This window comes from Lepidochelys olivacea (assembly GCF_965140295.1).
Source record: "Lepidochelys olivacea isolate rLepOli2 genome assembly, chromosome: 3".
NCBI classification, from domain to species: domain Eukaryota; kingdom Metazoa; phylum Chordata; order Testudines; family Cheloniidae; genus Lepidochelys; species Lepidochelys olivacea.
The window spans coordinates 95153014-95180444 of record NC_140413.1 but is presented as its reverse complement, the minus strand read 5'-3'; the positions used below and the strand labels follow the sequence as shown (position 1 = coordinate 95180444).

General features: G+C 40.1%; 1 protein-coding gene across 7 annotated transcripts in view; it reads left to right on the top strand.

Moving 5' to 3' along the window:
- LOC311519000 (uncharacterized protein) overlaps positions 1–27431 on the top strand; it is a 152063-nt gene that overhangs the window by 36490 nt on the left and 88142 nt on the right. For 6 of the 7 annotated variants that reach the window (XM_084625116.1, XM_084625119.1, XM_084625118.1 and 3 more), the window contains exons 9-14: positions 6476–6508; positions 6612–6659; positions 7513–7539; positions 16473–16520; positions 22310–22357; positions 24863–24886. In XM_084625116.1, coding sequence (XP_084481242.1) covers positions 6476–6508; positions 6612–6659; positions 7513–7539; positions 16473–16520; positions 22310–22357; positions 24863–24886 — 228 coding nt within the window. The remainder of the gene's footprint in view (positions 1–6475; positions 6509–6611; positions 6660–7512; positions 7540–16472; positions 16521–22309; positions 22358–24862; positions 24887–27431) is intronic. The other variant, XM_084625114.1, reaches the window with a different exon arrangement.

The following is a 27431-nucleotide window of genomic DNA, read 5'->3' as shown; positions in this document are numbered from 1 at the left end:
ACACTTAGGCACATGTTTAAGTGCATCCCTCTTCAGCAAAGCATTTAAGCATGTGTTAAGTATTTTGCTGAATCGGGGCCATAAGGAATACCTAATGTGTGACTGGCTTCTCAGGCAGTGCATCTGCTGTTAATGCTACCTTTGCTGAGCTTGTATTAAATTGAATAAGCAGTTTGCAGAGGAATAAATGGGTCCAATCCTGCCCTGTTAAGATCACTAGCAAAATTTCATTTGACATAAGTGGGAGCAGGAGCGGAAATGGGGTCAAAAGTGGCAGGGATGCAGGAGATTTTTCTATAAGAAATTACAGAATGCACATGGTGAATTTATTATGATCTCTAGTAACTGATAGACTTTTTTGAACCAGTTTATAGCAAATCTCATTTTGTGTGTGTGTGTGGGGGGGGTGTATATCACTTGCTTTGTGACATTATTTAAACTTTACTTTCATCAGTTCATCATACTTCAGTGCTTTTTTAATATCAAATCCCTTACTTTTATATACTGAGAGTTTTGATTTTAAAGTTGAGCCCAATAACATGTCTAGCAAACAAGTTCTTTGCAATATAATGTGTAAAATCTATCATTTTCTCTTTCAAGGTGCCCACAAATAATGCACAGCATTTTGCTCTTACACAACAGTTCCTGCATCATCTTTGAATGCCCAAGTTGAGAGCATTAAATATTCAGAAATAGCTGCTGCTGACATGCTGTATTTCGTTGCACACACTAGAATGCTTCCAGCATTTTTTTGACTGTCAGAGCTGCACAGCTCTCCTGATGCTTTTTGTTGGTTTGGTAGTGTCCTTCATGTCTTTGCCCTTGCTGAGAAATTCTGTAGGAGATGTGTGCCCTGCTATGCAGCTACATAACCCTGTCTGCATATTTAACCATTAGGGGATCACGTACATGCCCTTTGAATCTAGTGTTCTGGAGCCAAGGAACCAAAGTATTAAAAAACTAGAACTGATCAGGAATTTTCCAACAAAACCTTTTTCATCAGAAAATGCAGTTTCATTGAAACCAAACCTATTCATGAAAGAGGGTGAGTTTTGATGACCATTAAACACTGGAACAGGTTATCTAGGGGGGTTGTGGAATCATCATCATTGTTTTTAAGAACAGATTAGACAAACATCTATCAAGCATGGTCCTGCCTCTGTGCAGAGGGATGGACTAGATGACCTCTTAAGGTCTCTTCCAGCCCCACTTTTCTGTGATTCAATAACTCTCCCAATTCTGTTTTGTTCTTTAATAAAGGTTGAAACTGAAACATAATGTTTTGAAATCATCAAAATATTAAAATAAAAATTGGATGATTGGCTCTCAATTTTTTGAGATTTTGACTTTTCATCTTGATTCAGGTTGGAGAAAAAAATTGATATCTTGAAAATTCTTATGGGACCGGAAAATGATTTCCCATCCAGCTCTAATAACAGTTTCTCCAGGGATCGGCAACCTTTGGCAAGCGGCCCATCAGGAAAATCTGCTGGTGGGCCGGGACAGTTTGTTTACCTGCAGCGTCCGCAGGGTCAGCCGATCGAGTTCCCTCTGGCCACAGTTCACTGTGCCGGGCCAATGAGGGCCGCAGGAAGCAGCGGTCAACACATCCCTTGGCCCGCGCCACTTCCCACAGCCCCCATTGGCCTGGAATGGCGAACTGTGGCCAGTGGGACCTGCGATCGACCGAACCTTTGGATGCTGCAGGTAAACAAACCAGAGGATTTCCCTGATGGGCCAAATGCCAAAGGTTGCCGATCCCTACTCAAATCCTTACTGTTCTTCATTCCTTCTCTTTCTACTGGCCTGAGTGGTAAGCCCTCCCCTGTGAGGGTTTAATGCTAGGTTTCTTGTTACATTTGTTAATTTTCAAATGTATTTATTTCTGAAGCAGCTTTGATCATTAGTTTTTACGATTAATTGTTTTTCCTGTAGAATTGATAGTTAATCTGCTCATCGAGTCATCACATAGCAGATGATGTGCAGAAACCAGGATTTAAGAGGGACTTCCTTGTCCCACAGAAATCTCTATTTCAGATCAGTGTTTAAAGTGCGTGGGGACACTACTCAAGTGTAAAAGAGGTATGCTGCTTGTGCAGTGTTTACACCATCACCTGAAAGATTGTGTAGAATCTAAGCCTTCCTTGTAATAAATCCTGTATGAAAGGTTTTATAAGCCACATGGACTTAAGCAAAGCTGTGTTCCAGAAGACATTGTGGGTTCAAAACAGGTGGATACAGTGCTGGGAGATTTTTCTAAATCCAATAAATTGTCCCCAAGCCCATCAAGGCAGCAATGGAAATGATTGCATCTGAAGAGCTCTAAGTCAGATCCTCAAAGGGCTGGAAATACACCAGAAATCCCTCTGCAGCTCCTCCTAAAAAGAAAATGAAGGGGAAGCATAAACATCAGGAGAGATCTACTTCTGGTCAATGATCCTCTGGTCTATGAAGGAGTTATAGCAGATTTTTATCCTCAGTTGTGCCTCAGCATAGATGGTTTGTTTAAATTGTAAGGTCTTGAGGGTGATGAGATTTGCTTATGTCCTAGATGGCTGATTGCTTTGTTGTGCATTAAGAATTGACATCTTCTTCAACACTAAGTTTGTGACCCTGACTGGCTTTAGGGAAGGATCTGTCAATGGGTAGTTCCTTAGCTGTGACCCCATGTTGTTCCCCTATCAGACCTGAAGAATTAACAGAGTTTTCTCTAGAGCCATTTCTCCTTGTTTTCCAAACCTCTGCATAGGCTTCAGACCTATGGAAATTGGTGGGAAATTAGGAAGCAGAAGGTTCCTTTTGGGGAGTAGTCTGGTGTTGCTATTTCTGGTCTGGAGGCTTTAGGCCTATGCCGGATCAGTGAGGGAGCATTGTTCTTCTAAGAGTAAGAGGGGGCAAGTATAACACACACATTTTCTGGGTTTAGTGTTCTGTCCCATCTAGTGGCGATATATATATACATATACTGGCTGTAGGGCAGAATGTATATATATTAGGGCTGTCAAGCAATTTAAAAAATTAATCACAATTAATCGCATTGTTAAACAATAATAGAGTACCATTTATTTAAATATTTTTGGATGTTTTCTACATTTTCAAATATATTGATTTCAATAACAACACAGAATACAAAGTGTACAGTGGTCACTTTATATTTATTTTTATTACAAATATTTGCACTGTAAAAAACGAGAGAAATCGTATTTTTCAATTCATCTAATACAAGTACTGTAGTGCAATCTCTTTATCATGAAAATTGAACTTACAAATGTAGAATTATGTACAAAAAATAACTGCATTCAAAAATAAAACAACCCCTGGTTTGAGAATCCCTCATCTAGAGGTTGCAAAATGCTCCTCAAGTGCCTGTTAGGACATGGATTTTGCAGAATCCCAGTCTTTGGCAAATGGACACTTTTCCTTACAAAATTCTGTCTTAGAGTTGACATAGAGTGATATGGGAAGAATCAGAAGGCATAGGTACTTGGCCTGCCATTTGAGGTAACTGACCTTGTCCACTCAAGAACTGATGAGACCTCAGAGAAGTTGAAGGTGCCCAGATTACCAGATCTTCTCTAGATTTAAGACGGCCTTTTTTTTTTTTTTTGAGCAGAAACATTCATGTTTCTGATATCAGATGGATCAGTATTAGCTTTTTTCTTGGGGCAGTGTGGGTCGGGGGGAGGGTTTCCATTTCATTGAGAGATTCAAATCCAGTCATCCTGGTAAACCTTACAGAGACGAGCAGGGCAGCAGCTTTGAGCAGGGGATTGGACTAGATGACCTCACAAGGTCTCTTCCAACCCTAATATTCTTTGATTCTATGATGTAGACCAGACCAGATGTGTGGCCATCATTTCCTGAACGCCAGGCAAAGCAGGAGTTGTGTAAGCTTGCCAAAGGACCTTGAAAGAAAGCTGTATTCCTCTGAAGAATATGTGCCGCAATTATTTGAGGCATGGCAGGAAATCTCTTCAGATTAATGAATTCTGGAGATTGCCAATCATAGGCATGTGTTTCCAGTCTGAGGATATGCAAAAACGCATTCTTCCTTCTCCATCTCTTTTCAGCGATCATTCTGAAGAGAAATTGCTATGAATGAACGTCAGCTTTCATTTACAAACAGGGAGCTATAAAGCTGGTGCCAAACCCTTAGTAGGGGAGGCGGTTCCCCCCCTCCCCCGAGTTTCTTATTTCAGAGAACAAAGGAATCCGCATCCTATATTCATGATCTTTAGAAATTGAAGAAATATGGGGTAACAAATACTTGTAATGAACCTCTCTATAACTTGAACAAGCCAACAGGAAAATTGCAGGCAAACAAACAAAAAGATTCAACGCTATTAGCTTCCCCAACCTAAGGATTTGCAGTGTTTGACTGCACAGGATTGACAGTTCTGTGTTTTACTGACTGTAACATAGGATTTATTAAAATCCTTGTATCAGAAATTGAGTATTCTAGTACAGAAAACGGTTTCCCCTTAACTGTAATGAATATAGCCTAATGACATGGATTATCGTATAATTTATACTATAGAACAGTGAACACAGTGGAGATGATAGGCAATTTCATAGAAATTCAACTTTCTCACTGGTTTGGCATGAATTTCACTTATTCACACTACTGCTTTAAGATTAGAATACTTTATCTGAATTAAATGAAAGGCATACATGTCACGAGAGAACGACAAAGAATAAAAATGGAAACATGTGACTGTTCCAAGGCTAGCAGGTGAGAGAAGGTCACGGTTTCAGAATTACCTTGCTGCTGGTGAAGATCTAAGGCACGTTGCAGGACTATGCCAGCTTCAATGTTTTGCAGCACCACTAGCAGATTAGGGAATGGAGCAGCATAAAAAATAACCTCAGAGATTCTCTTCTGTCCCACATCTGCCCAGTGAGCGCATCACTACCAGCAAAACAAAAAAATGCATTTAGGTGTTTCATGAACAATTAATAAATATTTTACTGGCTTTCACAAAGGCAAAAAATGTTTTAGTGAAAACTTCAGTGTGTGTAGAATATGGTGAAATTTCAGAATTGAGCGAATCTTGAAAAAAATCTCAATTGCACATATAATAGAATATTTATTTGTTCTCAGCCACAGGCTGTGTCCTGGATGAAGGTATTTTGGCCTGGTTGATAAATTAATAAATTCTTATGAATACATGCACAACTCTCACTGTTAAAAATCTTACAAGTGCTATAACAAATGTCTAACATGTATATTGTACAATAGGACAAAATCCTCTGTTCTGTCAGATTGACCATTAATTAATAGAAGAAAATTCTTCTAAATTAGTAAAAGTGGCATGAGTCATAAAGGCAAGATCCAGATCTGAAATATCTCAAAGCTTGTGGTTGTTGGGATCTAAGGTTTTGGTGTACCACATTATAACAGTACAGTAGAAGTGAGTCAGCCATAAATTCAGATTCTGATCCAAACTTCCTAACTAATTTTGTTAATTATTGAATAAAAACTTCCCTGTGGAAAGTTGCAGATATTTGTAAACTGGATTTCATGTTTCTGGAAGAACCTTGTTGAATTTGCTTAATGAAAATGAAATTTTAGGTCTCACAAAAATGCTTAAAGTGAAAGTTGGTAGTGTCACACAACTTCTGCCCCTGTTTCCCTTGTCTAAGGGTTGGGAGACTGTGAGAAAACAGGAAGCAGTCAGATGCCCCTGGAGTCAAAGAAACCATAATTAGATATCCTTCAGTTTCAGAGAAGCAAGCATAGGTGGGGAAAAAAAGTTTTACAAAATGTCTTTATATATAATATATATAAATGAACTCTGGAGCAGCACTTATGCTACATAAAACATGAGTGTGCTGCAATGTTGCAGATGTTACTGAGATGACTGGTTAAATCAGCCAAAGTAACTGTCTTCCAGTCTCCATTCTTCCTTTTTCCTTCCTCCCCTCCAGCCCCACATACAAAAAAAAAAGAAAGAAAGAAAAGAAAAAAGAGAGAGTTTGGTTTGTTTATGTCTTGTGATAATATATTTACTTTATTTGCAAGCAGCATTAACTCATCCCTTTTCTTATTTGTTACGAATTTTAGTCAATGATAATATGGAATGTACCATTTCAAATAGACATTTCCATCTCTTTCCCCTCTCCCTGGTTGGTTATGCCCCATGGCCTTGAATCTTTGCGAAGTGGCTATAAGTGGTCCTGAAGAGGAGGTTGTGGGAGTGGTGTTCTGGGAAAATCTCAGGGTGGAAAAGGTTGGGAACCACATCTTAGATTATCAAATAACACAGAATAAGTCTAAACATGTTTTCTCTTTAGTTGCTGTTAACATTTCCTTTCATTACCTAACAATATGACTGTGGAATTATCTTTTAGCTATCCGGTATTAGCATTTAATCTGACTCCATTAGTCACTGCATGAAAAATACTTTTTAGGAGGAGTAAATGTAACAGCAGTACCAAAAGTAGAGCCAAAATATTTTTCTTTTTTAATTTTCAGAATCACCCAAGAAGGAAAAGCTGGTGGAAACTGGTAAATGGCTCCCATTTTTTAGTCTTATTTTTCATCTGAGCTACTGAATGTTTTAGTGGCAACTCCCACATTGTAATAACCAACCTTTTCTCATTTGTTCCAGCCAAACCATCGAAGAAGGAAATACCTGTAGTACCTCTAAAAGTACCTGGTAAAACCTGTAAAAGTCTATGTTAGACTCATTTCCTTAATTTAAACTTAAACCTAAATGAATTCAAGTCACCATTAGGGGAAGGGATGGGAACTGCACTGTGCTAGAAGAGAACAGATTTGCCAGCTTACTCAAATGTATTAGAATGGCTATGGAGCATGATAACCTAGTCATTCTGTTGTACTTGAGAGCCAATTACGTGTAGCTAAGCAGGACACCATTATTCTTTTGAATGTTAGATTTTGATTTCAGCTTCCTCACTTTTTTTTCCTCCAAGGGAGGAAGGAAGTCTGGCTCTGGGATTCAAATAAATTGAGTCTGGAAGAAGAAACAGTGTGTCAGGGCTTCCCCCCCACCCCCTCCTTCAAAAACCAAATCAAATTATGATATTTTGATCAATGATGCTTTAGAAAGAAATACTATCCAATAATTAAATATCAAACACTGGCACATAAATTAGATATTTATGATTGAAATATTTATGATTGAAATAGATTGAAATATGTGATATTTTCAATACTACTTTTGTATCTAGACTTCATTGTGTGTGTCAGTATTAGAATGCCAGACTTACTGAGGTGCCAGACTTATTGAGATGTCTGTGAATTGTCTGAATTGTTTCTTCCCTTTCCTGTGTGTATGCTATATGCACATTCTAAAGCGAGTTTTCCATGCATAGTGTACATGCTTGCTGAAATAAGTGGAATTTTTCAAGCTCCATATATACCTTACTGGCTAGCCTTGCTTTCTGTAGATTTTAACCAGGTATAACGAGAATGTCTTAACAAGGGACAAATGTTGTTTGTACATATTGTAAAGTCTGTTTCTTAGAATATATTCATTTATTTTACAGCATCTGCGGAAAGTCATAAGGTAAAAGGTAAGTGACTGCATGTGTTTTTAAAATAAAAATGGAAGAATGTGTATTTATATTGTTATTAATACAAAAGTACTGCATCACTGTCATTAGAAATATATAAAGATTTGACTTCATTAGAGCCATATGGATTTTTTTTTAAAGAATAGCAATGTCTCGACTTTCTCCACCTAACAAGCTGCTCCAAGAGCCAGTTGTCTTTTCCCTGAAGACTCCATAGAGTTCCAGGTGGCGGATTCCTAAGTCTTTCAGATTCAGGAGCTATTGCCTACCCAGCCTAAATCCATAAAGGGCTAGATCCACAAAGGGACTTAAGCACCTAAAGCCCAATGTCTAAGTTCCTTTGTGAATCTGGGTCAAGGATCTTAAGGAGTGCAGGAAGTGGCTCCACCCAACTCCTTACATAGACACAAGATATTGTAAAAAGAAAAGGAGTACTTGTGGCACCTTAGAGACTAACCAATTTATTAGAGCATAAGCTTTCGTGAGCTACAGCTCACTTCCTCAGATGCAGTGAGCTGTAGCTCACGAAAGCTTATGCTCTAATAAATTGGTTAGTCTCTAAGGTGCCACAAGTACTCCTTTTCTTTTTGCGAATACAGACTAACACGGCTGTTACTCTGAAACAAGATATTGTGAGAAGGGAAACACTTCTCTAATTTTCCTGCCCACTTTTTGCATGACCTATTGACTATATGGTTGTTTTCTTTACAGAGTGGGACAAGGTTGTGTACAGAGCGAGAAAGGGGGCGTCCTATTTAGCAGCTTTGTCTTCTAATTATTATTATTGTTATCTCTGCATAAATACTGTTGATAGGTGGGTAAAAAAGGCTTAGATCCATTGGAGCTTTCTCTGTGGGTTTGCTCCTCTTAGCAAAACACAGCTGACAGGGAAGTATGAGGGGCCATAGAAACTTTAAGCACTATGTAAGTATGCTACAGTATTTCCATAAGCATGAAAAAAAATCACATCTGTACAGATTAAAAATAAAGCACAGATTTAAAGGTCCACTTTGAAGGATCTGAATCCAAAATTAAATAGTGTTTTGAACTTCTGTTTCTCTCTAGAGTCTATTTATAAGAATGCCACTTTGCATGTTTTTATCACCTTTATGCACTTTACAATTGGCAATCAATTAAAGAGCACAACACTCCTGAGAACTAAGTAGGTACTAGTAATCCTGTTTAGCAGATGGGAAAACTAATGCCCTGTGGATCAGATTCTGCTACACTTATTCATTTTGAATAGTATCATGCTTTACAGGGATAGTCCCACTGAAATGAACGGGACTATTTGTGAGAATAACTGCTCATTTATGCAAGTATGGGAGAGGGTGTCACATACTCGTGCTGCTGAGGTCACATAGCAAATCAGTGACAGAGAGGGGACTGGACCCCAGAACACCTGATTCCCAGTCCCTTGCTTTAGCCACTAGAGAACATTCCCTCAGTTAGAGCCCCAGCTGAAACCCTTATTCACAGTAAGTGGTAAATACTTGCATAGATAGTCTCACTGAACTCAACTGAATAGGGATACTCACTTCAGTGCTCTCCACTGTGAGGACATGTTGCAGAATCAGACTCTTTGTCAGTAATGTAAAGAAAATCAAAGCTGACAGAATTCTCTGTATCGGGCATATTTAACGTTTTTGGTTCAAAGGGTAAATTCTTAACGCTACTATAATTTTGCAGTTAAACAAAACAGAAACTAGACTAATTTAGACATTCTCTTTATGCCTCCAACAGCCAAACTAGAGAAACTAATGAAAACAAGTATGTTAAATAAAGCCTTTGCATTTTGGCAAATTCTAGAAAGCTGAAGTGAGAAATAAAGGTCATTTTGTAACTATGGGCAATCAAAAAAGCTGTTTTCCTCCTTGCTTGGAGCTGTTGAGCAAATGCTTTTTTATACATGATTATTGCTCCTGTGATACTGTATGTCATCTTTGGGAGGTCATTTTTATGTGAATCATGCCAACATCTTTGGGCCAGACCTGCCAGGTTCTGAACATCTTCAGCACCCATCAGCATCAATGGGAGTTGAAAGAGTGCAGCATCTGCACCTTGTGGGATTGGACACGAGGTTTTCTTCTGACGACTTTCAGAAAATGTTCTCTTGGACTCTTTGTGAAGTGCTGTAAGAACAGCTCATAGAATCATATCATATAGAATCTTAGAATCCTAAGACTGGAAGGGACTTTGAGAGGTTATCAAGTTCAGCCCCCTGCTTATGTCTTTCCTTTTCTTACTGGTTTCTTAATTTGGATTATATGGAAAGCTGATCAGCTGGCATCCAGAAAGAACACAGCTTTTGAAATAGCAGAGCTCTTGGTGCAGTACTTTCTTGTTCTAAACTGTGTTCCAAGTCTGGGTACAAAATCCTCCTGTGAACTCTGTGCTGCAAAATTAGACAATAACAGCTTGTCTGTTCACGAAAACTGCTTTTAACACTGAATTTGAAGAGGAGTGCTAATGTACGAGTGTCACTGAAACTAGATGACCACAGTGGTCATTTCTGGCTTTAAAAATCTATGCATCTATGAATTGTAGTGGAAGACACTTTCTACAGCAGATTCATGGCTCAGTGCTGAAAATATTATTGCCTGTTTTTTTTGTATTGTGTCCGTCACCAATATTTGTGTCATTTCTGCTATGAAAAGAGAAATCGATCAATCAAATAATTTAGTGAGACTCATACGTTAGTTTGATCCCAGCCATTGCACTTTTAAGTAGGTCTGAAAAATTAACATCTAGCTTGAGATGTGCATCTATACTGTTGGGTGAAAAAGCACAGTCCATACCAGTTACTAAACTTAACCAATTTAAAGCTTTAGTAAGAACATTTAGGACAATATATTACCATCTTGATCAAGCATAAATCTTAAATAAAGCAGATATGAGGATAGTATAATCATCAGTTACTGAGTTCTGGGTGCAGGTACGCTGTTTTTGTCATCAGCAGATCCATGCTGGTCCGAGCTGGTGTAAATCCTACCTTGCTCCACCCCTCTTTATTAAACACATCCTTTATACCTTGTTTCATAACATTACACAAGTGCAGGTTATGAAAACTACCTCATCTATAAACATTCTATTCTAAGCATATTTTCATATACACTAATCTGAAATCCTCTTAACTGATAATTTTTTACATATCCTCTTAAAACTATAATTCATACCTCCTTAACTATTTTTTTAGCCATTACTATCTTCCTTCTTATTCAGTCCAGCTGTATTTTCATTGCTTTCAATGACATATTCCATTATTTCTTAAAACAATTGTCTCATTCTTACTTATCTGCTTCTTATGGCCTTGGAATTGCTTGTTGGCTAATTCTGTTAGTAAATTTCTATTTTCCTGATTCAGTTTTACTAGGGAGGTCTTCATCTGCATTTGCTCCAACCCCTCAGACAGAGACAAACACCTTCAAGATCTCTATCAAGCATTCTTACAATTACAATACCCACCTGCTGAAGTGAAGAAACAGATTGACAGAGCCAGAAGAGTACCCAGAAGTCACCTACTACAGGACAGGCCCAACAAAGAAAATAACAGAACGCCACTAGCCATCACCTTCAGCCCCCAACTAAAACCTCTCCAACGCATCATCAAAGATCTACAACCAATCCTGAAGGACGACCCATCACTCTCACAGATCTTGGGAGACAGGCCAGTCCTTGCTTACAGACAGCCCCCCAACATGAAGCAAATACTCACCAGCAACCACACACCACACAACAGAACCACTAACCCAGGAACCTATCCTTGCAACAAAGCCCGTTGCCAACTGTGCCCACATATCTATTCAGGGGACACCATCATAGGGCCTAATCACATCAGCCACACTATCAGAGGCTCATTCACCTGCACATCTACCAATGTGATATATGCCATCATGTGCCAGCAATGCCCCTCTGCCATGTACATTGGTCAGACTGGACAGTCTCTACGTAAAAGAATAAATGGACACAAATCAGACATCAAGAATTATAACATTAAAAAACCAGTCAGAGAACACTTCAAGCTCTTTGGTCACTCGATTACAGACCTAAAAGTTGCAATTCTTCAACAAAAAAAACTTCAGAAACAGACTCCAACAAGAGACAGCTGTATTGGAATTAAATTGCAAACTGGATACAATTAACTTAGGCTTGAATAAAGACTGGGAGTGGATGTGTCATTACACAAAGTAAAACTATTTCCCCATGTTTATTTCCCACCTCCCCCACCCCGCACTGTTCCTCAGACATTCTTGTCAACTGCTGGAAATGGCCCACCTTGATTATCACTACAAAAGGTTCCCCCTCACCCCCCGCCACTCTCCTGCTGGTAATAGCTCACCTTAAGTGATCACTCTGGTTACAGTAAAAAGAAAAGGAGTACTAGTGGCACCTTACAGACTAACCAATTTATTTGAGCATAAGCTTTCGTGAGCTACAGCTCACTTCATCGGATGCAGCTGTAGCTCACGAAAGCTTATGCTCAAATAAATTGGTTAGTCTCTAAGGTGCCACTAGTACTCCTTTTCTTTTTGCGAATATAGACTAACACGGCTGCTACTCTGAAATCTGGTTACAGTGTGTATGGTAACACCCATTGTTTCATGTTCTCTGTGTATACAAATTTCCCCACTGTATTTTCCACTGAATGCATCCGATGAAGTGAGCTGTAGCTCACGAAAGCTTATGCTCAAATAAATTGGTTAGTCTCTAAAGTGCCAAAAAATTCCTTTTCTTTTTGTGAATACAGATTAACACGTCTGCTACTCTGAAACCTTTCATCTGGGTAGTAAGTTACACATTAGTCTGGTTTGTTTTGCTCTGTTATCTATCTACGCAGAGCAAGAAGCCACCCAGTTGATAGGACACAAACGGACCTTCTGGTTTCTTACAAGACACATAGAGAAGGTAGAAAAGTCCTCTTTTACATTTTCTTTGTTGTGGTCAGTTAGCAATCTATATTAGATTAAATTAGCCAAAATCCACCCTGGGATAAATCTATAAATTTCAGTGGAGTTTTACTTATTAACACTTAGTATGAATTTAATCCTAATTCTGAAACCCCCACGTGGTTTGTTTCATAATGAAAAGACTGTAATGATTAAAATATTGCTACTGTTTCCTTCACTGCTCAGCAAGACTCAAAGGTGGAATTCTTTTGTATCGTATGCCCCAAATCTTTGTATTGTGGGCTAAATTCCTTTAGGCTGAAGTAGATACACCTTAAACTAGGACTAAATATGGCCCTTGCCTTTCATACCTATTTATTTGCCCCTTGCTGCTCTTCATCCGCTTACTTAGCATTTTCCCATTGTGAAAACAGTTCAGGCTTAGCATCTATCAGGATGCAGTTTGGCTACCAAACTCAGTAACTGCTGCCGAAGCCTGAAAATTCTGAAGCATGTTCAGTGAGGGGAACAATCATGATGTGATTACGAGGGGACTTTTTGTTTTAACTCTCTTCTTCAGTAATTGAAAAGAGTTCCTCTGGACTCTCTCCAGTTCAGGAGATTAAGAACAGCTATACTGGGTCAGACCAATGTCAGTCTAGCTCACTATCCTGTCCAGCATGTGGCTGGAGCCAAATGCTTGAGAGGGAATGACTAGAACAGGGGAATTATCGAGTGATCCATTCCCTGTTGTCCAGTCCCAGCTTCTGAAAGTCAGAGGTTTTGTGACTTCCAGAACTGGGGTTGTGTCCCCGACCATTTTGGTGAGTTCATGTCCTCCATGAACTTATTTAATTCTTTGTTGAACCAGTTACACTTTTGGCCTTCACAACATCACCCAGCAATGAGATCCACAGGTTGACTGTGTGTTGTGTGAAGAACTTCTCCCTTATAGTTATCGTAAACCTGCTGCCTGTTAACTTCGTTGGGTGACTCATAGTTCTTGTGTTATGTGAAGGGGTAAACAACACATCCTTATTCACTTTTTTCATACCATTCATGATGTTACAGACTTCTATCATATTCCCCCTTAGTTGTCTCTTTTCTAAGATGGGAACAACACAAATGATAAAAGGATTAGAAAACTTGACCTATGAAGAAAGGTTCAAAAACCTGGGCATATTTAGTCTTTACTATTTTAGTATCTTTCTGGTGAGTTATCAGAGGGAGACTGGTCTATCTAACTTTGATACCTGGTAGGATACCTAGTAGAATACTGGAACAAATTAATAAATAATGGTTTGTAATAATAGGATAATAGGTTATAAGGAATAGCCAACATGGATTTGTCATGCACAACTCATGCCAAACCAACATAATTTCCTTCTTTGACAGGGTTACTGGCCTAGAGGATAGCAGGGAGGCTGAAGGGATGATAGATCTTGATTTTAGCAAGGCTTTTGGCACAGGCCCAACATGAAATTCTCATAAGCAAATGAGGGAAATGTGGGCTAGATGAAATTACTGTGAGGTAGATGCACAACTCAAAGAGAAGTTACTGATTGTTTGCTCTCAGACTGGGAGGGTGTATCCAGAGGGGTCACACTGAGGTCAGACCTGGGACAAGTACTAGTCAATATTTTCATTAATGACTTTGATAATGGGGTGGAGAGTTTGCTCATCAAATTTGCAGTTGAGACCAAACTGTGAGGAGAGGACAGAATTAGAATTCAAAATGCCCTTGACAAATTAGAGAATTGGTCTGAAATCAACAAGTTGGAATACAATAAAGACAGGTGCAAAGTACTGCACTTAGGAGGGAGAAAAACCAAATGTGCAACTAAAAATAGGGAATATTGGTGGTAGTACTGCTGAAAACAGTCTGGGGTTAGAATGGATCACAAATTGAATATAAGCCAACAATATGATTTGGTTGCAAAAAAGGCTAATATAATTTTGAGGTATATTAACAGGAGCGTCCTATGTAAGACACGGGAGGTAATTGTCTCACTCTACTCAGCATTGGTGAGGCCTCAGCTGGAGTACTGCATTCAGTTCTGGGCACCATACTTTAGGAAAGATATGGACAAATTGGAGAGTCCAGAGGAGAGCAACACATATTATAAAAAACTTCACCTATGAGGAACTGGGCACGTTTTGTTTTGAGATCATAAGACTGGTGGGGGGGAATGATAATGGTCTTCAAATACTGTTATAAAGAGGATGGTGATCAGTTGTTCTCCATATCTAGTGAAGGTAGGACAGGAAGAAATGGGTTTAATATGTAGCAAGGGAGATTTAGGTTAGATGTTAAGAAAAGCTTTCTAACTATTAAGGCAGTTCAGCTTTGCTTCCAAGAGAGGTGGGATTCCTGTCATTGGAGGTTTTCAAGAACACGTTGGACAAACACCTGTCAGGGATGGTCTAGATTTACTTGGTCCTGCCACAGACCAGGGTGTCCCTTCCAGCCCTACATTTCTATTATTCTAGACATGTCTGATCTTGATCTGAATATAACACGTTTTTATAAAAATTCTGTTATAATCAAACCAAAATGAATGTAGCAAACCTAGGGAATTTTATGCAACACTACGCTCTGAGCATCAGTAATGTCAGTGTCTGTCAAGTCATTTACCTATCTTAGAGTTTTATACAGCTGCCCATCATTGTAGTATCTGGGCATCTTCCAAATAAAATCTATAGAAATGGCAATATCTGTAGTAGGTTTCATGACGTCTCTGTCACCCTCCCTTTTTGTGGTCAAAACTCTGCTTGGATTACAGGGGTGTTTTGACATTTTACATTTTTAGTTTACTTTTTAAAAATTGATTTTGTTTTGATTTTTATTTGGGGCGAGATGGCGGGGGATTTAGGAGGCAGGAGGTGACTGAGAATACTTTGTTCCCAGATGTCACATGCTTTGACGTGGGCTTAGTGATCTGCACTGTCCCTGAGGAGTGCAGCCATGTTGGTGTTTCATATATCAAAATATCTCCATACCTTTAGTGGAATGTTTACATGGATTTCTTACATTCAGTGGAACACATTTAATTTCAGCATGAACTTTGTCTATGTTCTGGAATAAAAAATGTGCTTTATACCCATTTAGTATAGAAATGACAATGCAGCAGCTTTGAAAATTAATTAGCTCTGAGTGATACTTGGTAATTTTGAAGAGATTTCCCAGTGGGCAAAGAATCTTAAAGTGAAAATTATGACAGAGTAGGGAAGTTTATTACTGTTTTTGCTTTTAAGCTTTGTTGTTCAGTGATGGAGAAAAGCTAGTCTCCTAACCCAAGACAGGTCCAAACCAAACCCCTTGAGTCTAGATACCACCAAATCTTTTTTGCAGGGTGGGGACAGAATGTGGGGAAGTGGGGAAGTAAGGTTTGGCATCTGGATCAAATTTCATGATTGACCTCTATTATTTTAATGGACTTAGCCAAAACCTTCAATCCAAACGCCCTCAAATGTTGGGAGCCTGGAAATCTGGATCCGAGTTTTGCAAGTCAGGCTCATCTTTTTCTTAACACTTGAAAAGTTCTGGCACTTGCTATTCAGCTCCTTTAGGATTTATCTGACAAGGTATCAAAAGGTCAAAAGTTTCTTCTGCATAGATTTATAATGTTTTTGAGGAAACTTAAACTTGTGTCTAGCCTGTTATATGCCTGCTGAGTGAATTGAGTTAGTCAAGTCCATTTATTTTCAGTAGATGTATTTTACTATCAACTTCTTGGTTCTCAGGCCTTCATGTGCAGATTATATAGGTTAGAATGACTTCATCTATATTTTTTTTCATTTGTATGCTTTCTCATCATTTTCTTCTCTTTGCCATGTATTTCCCCTGATTCGATAAATGAAAGATTATCAGAAAGATTGTTTTCATTAACAGAAGCACTTTATATTGCAGTATATTCTACAGCTAGTTTTACTGTCCTTTGCTATTTTAGTCTTGCTCATAGCAAATGCTGTTTTGGGTTGCTGTCTGGTATCTTTGAAATATTTCTGCAGACTGTTTTTCATTCCATTATTGTTCTGAATTTTCAGAAACTGGACAAGCCAAAGAGGAAGTTGTTGCGGTTTCAGCTAAGAAAGGTAAATGTAGTTTGGAGAAAACAAGCATGCTTAAAAATTCATTTGGTCCTTATCATAGTAGTTTTGTGACTATATGTTCATTTTGAAATTCATTTAGTACCAGATTCCACTGCTCTTGTTCACAGCGAGTGGTACCTTACAATCCTGCTAAACGAGTAAAGCACATAAGCACAGGGCTGGCCTTACCATGAGGCAAACTGAGGCAGCCGCCTCAGGTGCCAGACTGTGCGGGGTGCCATAGGACCCAGAGTGTAGAAAATTGTGTCTGCTGCTGGTGCATATGCATTCTCTCTGCTCTAGATGCACAGAGATGGTGGAGTGCTGTGCTGGAGGAAGGAAGGCACAAGAGACAGGCAGGAGAAAAGGTGAGAGGGAATAACAGAAAGCAGCAGGAGCTGCAGGGAGAGAGAGGAGGAGGATCCTTTTATGTACCTCTCTAGCACCCCCAGGAGCCTGGACTGATTAACACCAGCTTCTCAGGGAGCTTCCTGTTTCCTGCTGCTTCCCTGAACCCACTTGAGGAGAACAGGCAGTCAACTGAAGTAGTAGGAGCCAGTTAGGCCCTTAAGATGCTGATATCTTCCCTCACTCAGGCCCTGCTACCAGCCTGCTTATTTGTCCCCTTTAATTGAGTGTTGAGAGCCACTATAGCTGGCACAGAACAGCAGTCATGAGTGAAAGAAGAAAACGCTCCTCTGGGGCAGCATTCAGAAAATGAAAGCAAGCAAAGGAAGCTTTTCTATCTAAGCAGGAAGGAGCTGTCCTGAGACACATAGACACAAATGTTCACGGTGAGCCTTCTGGCCCTAGTGAGGATGTGAGTGGTGAGGAGATGCCTGATCTTCCAGTTAGTCAGAGTGCAGGTGACCTGGCAGCTACTGCACCATCCATATCCCCATCTCAAATGTATGTAACCTGAAGAAAAGTGTAGATCAGAGAAGAGTGTGGTGGAGGCGCAAGAAACAGCTGCTGCTGAGTTTAGTTCCTTAAGTCTAGATGACCCTAGACTGTGGACCCACTTGAGCAGTAGCCTGAGGGACTTCTTTGTACTGCATAGGCCTAGCAAGTGAAAAACTTCATGTTCCCCAAAGACCATGAAAATAGAAGTTTCCATCCAACACGTTACTGGCGTGAAATCCCCAATGGTGACAAAGCGGAGAGGCCATGGCTTATGTACTCAAAAACCCAGAATGTTGCATACTGTTTTTGTTGCAAACCCTTCCAGTCTAATGTTCCAGCCACATTGGGTTCTACAGGAACAAAAGGACTGGAAAAATCTGGCTAGAAATCTGGCATGCCATGAGAAGGCAGCAAATTACCAGAGAGCATTCTATAGATGGAAAGAGCTTGAGATGAGACTAAGGTTAAAGGCCACCATAGATGATCAGCCTCGAGAGAAGATTGCAACAGAGTCTCTTTACTGGCAAGATGTTCTGAAAAGGCTCATTGCCATTGTGAGAATGCTTGCTACCCAAAACCTAGCACTGTGTGGAACTTCAGATCAGCTGTATGTGCCAAACAATGGAAACTTCCTTCAAATTGTGGAGCTGATGGCTGAGTTTGATGCTGTACTCCAGGAGCGTCTAAGAAAAGTCACCACCCAAGAAACGTACACACACCACTATCTTGGAAAAACAATTCAAAATGAGATCATACAGTTACTGGCAACAAAAGTCAAACAGAAGATTGTGGCAGAGCTGAAGTCAGAAAGATATTACTCTGTTATTCTGGACTGCACACCTGACATCAGCCATATGGAACAAATGACTTTAATGGTGCATTTTGTAACAACAACAGAACCTAGTGAAATGTCCCTGTAATGGTGACTGTCAGAGAGCATTTTCTAGAATTTATTGACATTGATGATACTACAGGAGCTGGTATGACAAATGTGCTTCTTAAAAAGCTGGAAGATACAGGAATTGTGATAGCTGACATGAGAGGTCAGGGTTACGATAATGGTGCCAACATGAGAGGAAAGAGCAGAGGAATACAGACACGGATCCGAGAGTTAAATCCTTGAGCTTTTTTTGTGCCATGCAGTTCTCATTCATTGAACTTGGTGGTCAGTGATGCAGCATCAGCTTCTAGTGAGGCTGCTGAATTTTTTAGTGTAATTCAAAGCATCTATGTATTTTTCTCTGCATCAACTCACTGATGGCAAATTTGGAAGCAAATTTGGAAGCAACATCTGGGAACATCCTCTCTGACACTGAAACCACTGAGTGCCACACGATGGGAAAGTCAAGTGGAGGTGATAAAGCCTATCAAACACCAAACTGGGAAGATAGATGATGCCATAGTTGCCATTATGGAGGATAATGCTTTGACAGGAACTGTTCGTGGGAGAACAGTGGCAGAGGGAAATGGAATCACCAGAAACATACATTACTTCAAATTTCTGTGTGGCTTAGTGTTGTGGCATGACGTACTGTTTGAAATAAATGTTGTAAGCAAGAGACTCCAAGGTGCTGACCTTGATATATCTGGAGCAATGGAACAACTGGACAAAGCAAAGTCATACCTACGGTCTTACTGGTCAGATGAGGGATTTCAAAACATTCTGAAGAGTGCACAGAAGTTGCCAGAGGAACTTCACACTGAAGCTATTTTCCCACCCATTTAAGAATACAAGAGTCACCGAAGAAGATGACATTTTGATTACGGGGCATGGGATAATCCCATAAGAAACCCCAAACAACAATTCAAAGTTGAATTCTTTAACCAGGTGCTAGATTGTGCAATGCAGTCAGTTGAAAAACATTTCATGCAGCTCAAGGAACACAGCAGTATATTTGAGATGCTGTATGATATTCCAGAACTCCTCACTATACCTGAAGAAGACCTACACCAGCAATGCAGGGCACTAGAGACAGTGTTGACACATGTTGACACGTGCGATATTGATGCGAGTGATTTAGGTGATATGAACTGAAAGCCCTTTTAAGATACATTTCAGCAGGATCAACTCCAAAGGCTGTTCTGGAATATATGTGCACAAGTAAGATGACCACCCTCTTTCCAAATGCTTTTGTTGCTCTGTGCATACTTCTAACACTTCCTGTAACAGTTGCCAGTGGAGAACGCAGCTTCTCCAAGCTGAAGTTAATAACAACACATCTATGCTCCACAGTGACATAGGAGAGCCTGGTCGGCATTGCAGCCATCTCAATAGAGCATGGGCTGGCCCAGACTGTGGACCTTCAGGAAGCAGTTCAAATCTTTGCAACCAAGAAGGCACGGAAAGCACCACTCTGTTTATTCAAACAGATGAAAATGCCAGGGTTTACTATGCAGACAAGAAAAGTTACATTTGCTGTTCAGGCATTTGAAAGTTAAGTGTTACTTAAATTTTTTGAACAAGGCATTTTAAGTTGTTAGTTCTCCTTTATTGGGGTAGGTAGCAGAGCAGTAGAACAGGAAGAAGGCAGAATTGAGACTTTTCAAAGTTTTAGCCCAAGCGAGGGAGCATGGGGGCGTCATTTGAGCTCCCTGCCTCAGGTGCCAAAATGTTGTGGGATGGCCCTGCATAAGTATGTGCTTCATGTTTGCTAAGTGCTTAAGTTCCATAGAAGTCAATGTTACTCCTCACATTCTTAGGCCTGGCCTACACTTAGAATTTAAATCAACATAGCTATTGTGCTCACAGATGTGAAAAATCTACAACCTGCACTGTAGCTTTGCTGATCTAACCTCCAGTGTAGATGCAGCTCGGATGATGGAAGAATGCTTCTGTTGCCCTAGCGACCATCGCTCAAGGGAAGTGGTTTTCTTACAGTAACAGGAAAAAAAACCTTTCTGATGCTGTAGGATGAATCTACACTACACCTGTGCCAGCATAGCTACAATGCCGTAGTTATGAATGATAGTCTCTGTAGTGTATACAAGGCCTTAAAGTTGAGCATTTGCTGGCATGTTTTGGTGAAGCGGGGTCAGAGTCCTCAGCATGCTGCTGGATCAAGACCCTTGTAAATAGCCCCATTGATTTCAACAGGGACTACTCAGTGTGAGTAAATATAGCAGACTGTAGTCATTAGTATTTACATTAATTTTAAAAACAAAATCCTTGCATGTGTTTTTTTTTGCAAAGTTTTATACTGAATGTTTTCTTGTGCCAGGTTGAAAAACACCAAATGAAAAGGATGCTGCTAACAACGAAAACACTATCAATACAAAGAAATAAATTTATTTCCCTATCTTTAGGGCCCTACCAAATTCACTGCCATGAAAAACGTGCCACGGACCGTGAAATCTGGCCTCCCACCATGAAATATGGTCTTTTGTGTGCTTTTACCTCCAGATTTCAGGAGGGAGACCAGTGTTTCTCAAATTGGGGATCCTGATCCAAAGGGGAGTTGCAGGGGGATCACGGCATTGCCACCCTTACTTCTTTGCTGACTTCAGAGCAGGGCAGCCGGAGAGTGGTGGCTGTTGGACAGGCGCCCAGCTCTGCGGACAGCACCCTGCCAGCAGCAGGGCCGAAGTAAGGGTGGCAATACCATACCATGTCGGGCACCCAGCTCTGAAGGCAGTGCCGCAACCAACAGCAGCGCAGAAGTAATGGTAGCCATACCACAACCCCCCACTACAATAGCCTTGTGACTCCCCCACAACTCCTTTTTGGGTCAGGACCCCTACAATTACAACACCGTGAAATTTCAGATTTAAATAGCTGAAAGCATCAAATTTATGATTTTTAAAATTCTATGACCATGAAATTGACCAAAATAGATTGTGAATTTGGTAGGACCCTACCTATGTTAGCAAAAATGCCTTAGATTGTTGAAAGTAAAATAATTTTCTGAACACAGTTTACCTCTTGCAATTTATCCTTTGTTTACTTTTTGCATTTCTCTCAACTTGTTCAATGAAATTCAGTTAAGACATTTTCCCTTTCAGTTTCTTAGTGCCTCAGATTTTGTGTTTCAAACACTGCAGGAGATTTCATTTGGCCTAAGGATTTGTAAGAACTGCATTTTACAGATGTTAAATGTTGGACCAGATTTAAACTGGCACTGCACTTTATCGCTAAACAAATTTTTCATCCCTAAATAACAAGAACTTATACATTCTATTAAATACACTTATTCCCAAATATGTCATGTTAAATTTCAGAAAACATGAAGGCCTCTATTTGGGCATGTGCCAGGAGGGATCGTAACCTTCTTGTGTGGGTGTGGCCCCATTTCCTGGCCATCCACCTGTTAGCTGATTTGCTAAATAATCACAGGGTCCAAATAATCTCTATCTATCACACCATTCTGCAAGGGAGTTAAATACGTATTTCAGTGATATAGTCCCACTGATGTCCGTAGGACTATTCACATACTTAAAGTGAAACATGTGCTTAGGCCCTGATTCAGCAAGCCGCGTATCTTAGGGCTTTGTACGGGCACTCATCATTAGTATGGAGTATAGGGACTGCTACTGGGGGAGGCCCTTGCATGACTGTGCAAAGCAGAGCCTCTGGTGTGGCTCTCTGTGCAGTCGCGCCAGGCTCATCACAACCTGGCCTGAGGTTTCTTTCAAGACAAAGAAGGAAATGTTGTATTATTCGTTTTTGAAAGAAATGAAGTATCCCCTTTCACTTTACTCCTTTTCTTTATAAGTTAGGTCAAAAATGTGTTACCAGTTGATTGTGAGGAAGAGAGGTTCTCTTGTGGTCACAAGACTTAGAAATCATTTCCTTCAAAGAAATCTGTAGACATTTAATTACTTGAGAAAGGCTTAGTGTGTGGGGCAGCACTTCTGACTGGAAGTGTTTCTTAAACCTTATCTTTGTTTTGCAGCAGTACCTGTAAAGAAGGAAGAAAAAACAGTGAAGGCAATGGAGCAAGGTAAAGAGAAACTTGAAATATTTTGACATTATCTGCTTTAGAAAGACAATGGCTCAGGGGGAAAACCAGACAGCTTCATGGCAATAACCTTTAAATTAATTACTCTATCAGTCTCTGCCATTGATCTGCTCAGTTTGCCAGAGAACAGAGAATTTCAGATAGGATTCTGGCTCAGTCTCTCGCTTATGTAATACAAAACACACTCAGACGCTTCAAGTGACTAAACCATTCTGGCGTCTTAATATTTCACCTGTCCCATAGAAGATTTCCTGTCCTGCAGGGTGACTTTCATTCAGCAACATGGGGTCCCCGTTTAAAAATAAGAGAGACAATCATGTGGTAGGGCAAGTGGAGCGTCAAACATCTGCGGACCAGATCCTCAGTTGGGATCAATGAACGTAGCTCCATTGAAATCAACAGAGCTGTGCCAGCTTACACCACTGAGGATCTAGCGCTATGTCTTGACGAAGATCTGGAGATTGCATTGCATCCTAAGAAAAACTGGAAGGCTGATGAACAGAAGAGGCACGTCTTAGGCTACGTCTACAAGTGGAGCTGGGGGTGTGATTCCCAGCTCACATAGACATACTTGTAGTAGCTCTCATTGAGCTAGTATGCTAAAATTAGTGGTGTAGCCAAGGTAGCCTGGGGAACACAAGCAGCAGCATGGATTAGCCATCCTGAGTATGTACCTGCATGAGGTCTAGGCGGTTTGTACTGGAGGTGGCTAGCCTATGTTGCCACTTGCCTCTGCCCTCTACCCTGGCTACACTACTATTTTTAGTGTGTTAGCTTGATGAGAACTATTGTGAGTACATCTGTGCAAGCTGGGAATCACACCCCCTGCTCCAACAGTAGATGTAGCCTTACACTCATGTAAAAACCCATTGAGTACAGTTCTGGTCTTTTTTTGAAAAACTTCAGTAAAAGGGCTTTGCATTGGATGCTAGGAGATATCGTTTTATCTCTCACCCTAGAGATGAGCCAAAGGCCACTTGAGTAGTCTGGTTGAGGCCTGCTGCAGGCCTCCTATGGTGGACTATGCTGTAGTAGATCTAGCAGCTCACTCGCTGCACCATCCCGCACATGCATCTAAAACTGAGCTGTGACATCACTTGTGATATTAGTTGTCAGATTCCAGTGTTCAGTAAGAAAAGGAAGGGAAAAATATCCATCCTACTGTAATGCTAGTTCAGTATTGCCAACCCCAAACATTCAGGAATTGAGGCCCCAAAATCATGAGATGGGTTAAAAATCATGAGATTTTTTGTTAAAAAAAATCATCATTTGAGGTTCTATTTATTTGCCTTTGGTTTTTGAGCCTTAAGGGTTTGCTTAGGTCATATATTCAAGCTTTTCTCCACAAACACGAGGGCTAAAAATACAGTTTTAATTTTAAGATTCTCACCTACTCGTGTGATTCTAGGGGCTGGGGCTTTAAGAGCAACACAAAATACTGGGAATCGTAATAAAATCACGAGTTAGCAGCATTGCTAATTTAACAACCCTAACAAGAATTCTGGTGTTTCAAAATAAAATGTTCAGGTATTAAAACTGTTTTGCCTTTGATGTTAAATCACTAGTATATGGAACTGGGCAAAATAGTGGTAGGAAAAATATTATTGATAATATTTACCTGTTTTCATGTCAGTAGAAATGTAGAGATTGGTGCAACCTTTGCAAAACGTTTAAAGGAGAGCAGGAAGAGCAGGGTAGTTGGAGAGCTTCAGGGAACAGGCAGAGCTTTAACTCCATCCCCCTATTCAGTGTCCAAAAGTAGCTGAGCAAGTGAGGAGCAGGGGAGAGGGGCAGGATATTAAGTTATCAGTAGAGGCTAGCAGTGAATTACTACTTACCTTACTTCCTCTTTGCTCTTGGTCTGTCTGCACTTTGAGCTGGAGGGGTAATTTCCAGCTTGAGTACGTATATGCATTTTAGTTTTGATCGAGCTAGCATACTGAAAATAGAAGTGTAGCGAGCATGGCAGGACAGCCTAGCCATCCCAAATAAAATCCTGCTCAGGACCTTAGGTATGTTCTTGGGCAGATAGCTCATATGTCAGGGCTACGTTTCTATTTTTAGCAGGCTAGCTAGATTAGAGCTAGTGTGCGTACATCTACTCAAGCTGGAAATTACTCCTTCAGCTTGATGTGTAGAAGTACCCCAAGTCACAATACTCCCTGGATTACTGGACACTGCTACAAAGGTGGCTAATTAGTAGAAAATTGTACAGGTTGTTTTGATATTTTTTGTGCGTGCAGGGTGGTTACATGTCTGCTACAAATTGGACTGAGTACATCAACTCATTTCACATATGCTGTCAAGCAATCATAAAATGGTAATGACTTTCAATCTAATCCTGAGCTGTTAATTTCTCTTGTTTGTTGACTAAAGACATTTTTATAGGTTTCTTCTATTACAGCCCATTTTTATTGAATTAAATTTTTGCTTCTACAAGAAACAAAGGTTATTCTAAAGACGTTTTTTGTTTTTGTTTTTGTTTAGATAAACCAAAGCCTAAAGAAACAAGTAAGCTCTATCATACATTTTCCCTATAACTGACTCAGTACCACTTTAAGCTCTACAGATGAAAAGTAGTATATGAGAGTCAAGTATTATTAATTATTATTATGGGAGGGGTAGATGGATGAATGGTTGATTAGATAGAATAGAATCAAGTAAACAGAGGTATTCATATGGAAATGCTAAGCAATTCTTTTCTATTTTAGTGCAGAGGATTATGTTTACTCTCTACTTCTCTTGGCCATGAGGAGATTTCTCACCCCTTTGTAACACTGCTGTGCCAAACCTAGATTACAAAAACTTATTATTTTATGGACCAAATTCTTCTCTCTGATTGTCACTGAGACTCCGTTAGTTTCAGTATATCAGCTGTGTATTCTGATGTCAGTAGATGTTTAATTCTGAGAACCAGTGTAGAATAAATAACAGAGGCCTTGGTGTGAATTAGTGGTGCTATCCTGCATACCAGACTATAATTTTGCCATAATTATAATATAGTATTTCAATGGCAACTATAGGATAGATCTCAGACTGCTCATCTAGTCACAATATGTCCTATATCTATTTATAATTTAAGCTAGTATTTCCTAGCTTTCTTCTAATTCGTGAGTGATTTCTATATCAGATCCAGCACTATCCCAAAAGTTAAGCTTTTCCTGGAGATGGCATTAATCTCAGCTGCATTTTCTGAATGGCTTTCTGGTTTATTGGATAACTTGGAATGTAAGGCCTAGTCAGTAACGATTCAGGCTTTGAATTCACAAGTGTTTGATCTCTTGAAATCAAATCATTGGTGTGACATCTTTTGGAATAATGCAATAACGGTGCTGTTAGTAATGGAGATGCACATTGCCTGAGTTCTTATAAGCAGGCTTCTGAACTTAATGGGTTTAGCAGTGTGTGATGCTGGCTGGCTTATTTTGCTAATATAATTAAATTTATTGTCATTGCTGGAATTGACCACAAAAGCTGCATTCAAATCACATAAGGGGTCTTGACAAAAGCATTCAGCAGTAAGGACACTGATTCGGAAGACAGAAACTCCATCTTTTGCCCACCCATTTGGTACTTTGGGGTGTTGCAGGATGTAGCATGGTATATAGGACTGCCGTTGGGTGACTCCTACAATATAGAGGTACAAAGATGTAGTAATAATTTTCAATCTTAGCTCTATGTTTCGTTGACGGTAACATTTATATTAGACTCAGTATTAAATATTCATATATTTAGTATTTGACTTTTTGATAGTAATATTAGATAGGCAACACTATGTTTCACAGCATTGGCATTGAATTATTTCTTTTCTATGCTTGGAGCATCAGATGGCTGAAACAGCGACTGCAGAGTTTGACATTTGAAAAACAGAAGAGGGACAGACAATTTGTATATTTAAAGGATGAAATAAAGACCTATCCCAATAAAATGATTTTTTCCCAACCCTCATTCACCAAACTTTCTCCTGACCTTTTCTTTTGTAAATGTAACTATTTGAGAGAAAGAGGCTCTTTCTCTATATGATCATGAATACACTGAAGTAATTTATTTTACAGATTATAGTTTCACTATAACTATAACTCTGGGGCACATGACTTATGAGGAGAGGCTGAGGGAACTGGGGTTATTTAGTCTGCAGAAGAGAAGAGTGAGAGGGGATTTGATAGCAGTATTAGAATCATAGAATCATAGAATATCAGGGTTGGAAGGGACCTCAGGAGGTCATCTAGTCCAACTCCCTGCTCAAAGCAGGACCGATCCCCAATTAAATCATCCCAGCCAGGGCTTTGTCAAGCCTGACCTTAAAAACATCTAAGGAAGGAGATTCCACCACCTCCCTAGGTAACGCATTCCAGTGTTTCACCACCCTCCTAGTGAAGAAGTTTTTCCTAATATCCAACCTAAACCTCCCCCACTGCAACTTGAGACCATTCCTCCTTGTTCTGTCATCAGCTACCACAGAGAACAGTCTAGAGCCATCCTCTTTCGAACCCCCTTTCAGATAGTTGAAAGCAGCTATCAAATCCCCCCTCATTCTTCTCTTCCGTAGACTAAACATCCCCAGTTCCCTCAGCCTCTTCTCATAACTCATGTGTTCCAGAACCCTAATCATTTTTGTTGCCCTCCACTGGACTCTTTCCAATTTTTCCACATCCTCCTTGTAGTGTGGGGCCCAAAACTGGACACAGTACTCCAGATGAGGCCTCACCGATGTTGAATAGAGGGGAACGATCACGTCCCTTGATCTGCTGGCAATGCCCCTACGTATACCGCCCAAAATGCCATTGGCTTTCTTGGCAACAAGGGCACACTGTTGACTCATATCCAGCTTCTCATCCACTGTAACTCCTAGGTCCTTTTCTGCAGAACTGCTGCCGAGCCATTCAGTCCCTAGTCTGTAGCGGCGCATGGGATTCTTCCATCCTAACTGCAGGACTCTGCACTTGTCCTTGCTGAACCTCATCAGATTTCTTTTGGCCCAATCCTCCAATTTGTCTAGGTCCCTCCGTATCCTATCCCTACCCTCCAGTGTATCTACCTCTCCTCCCAGTTTAGT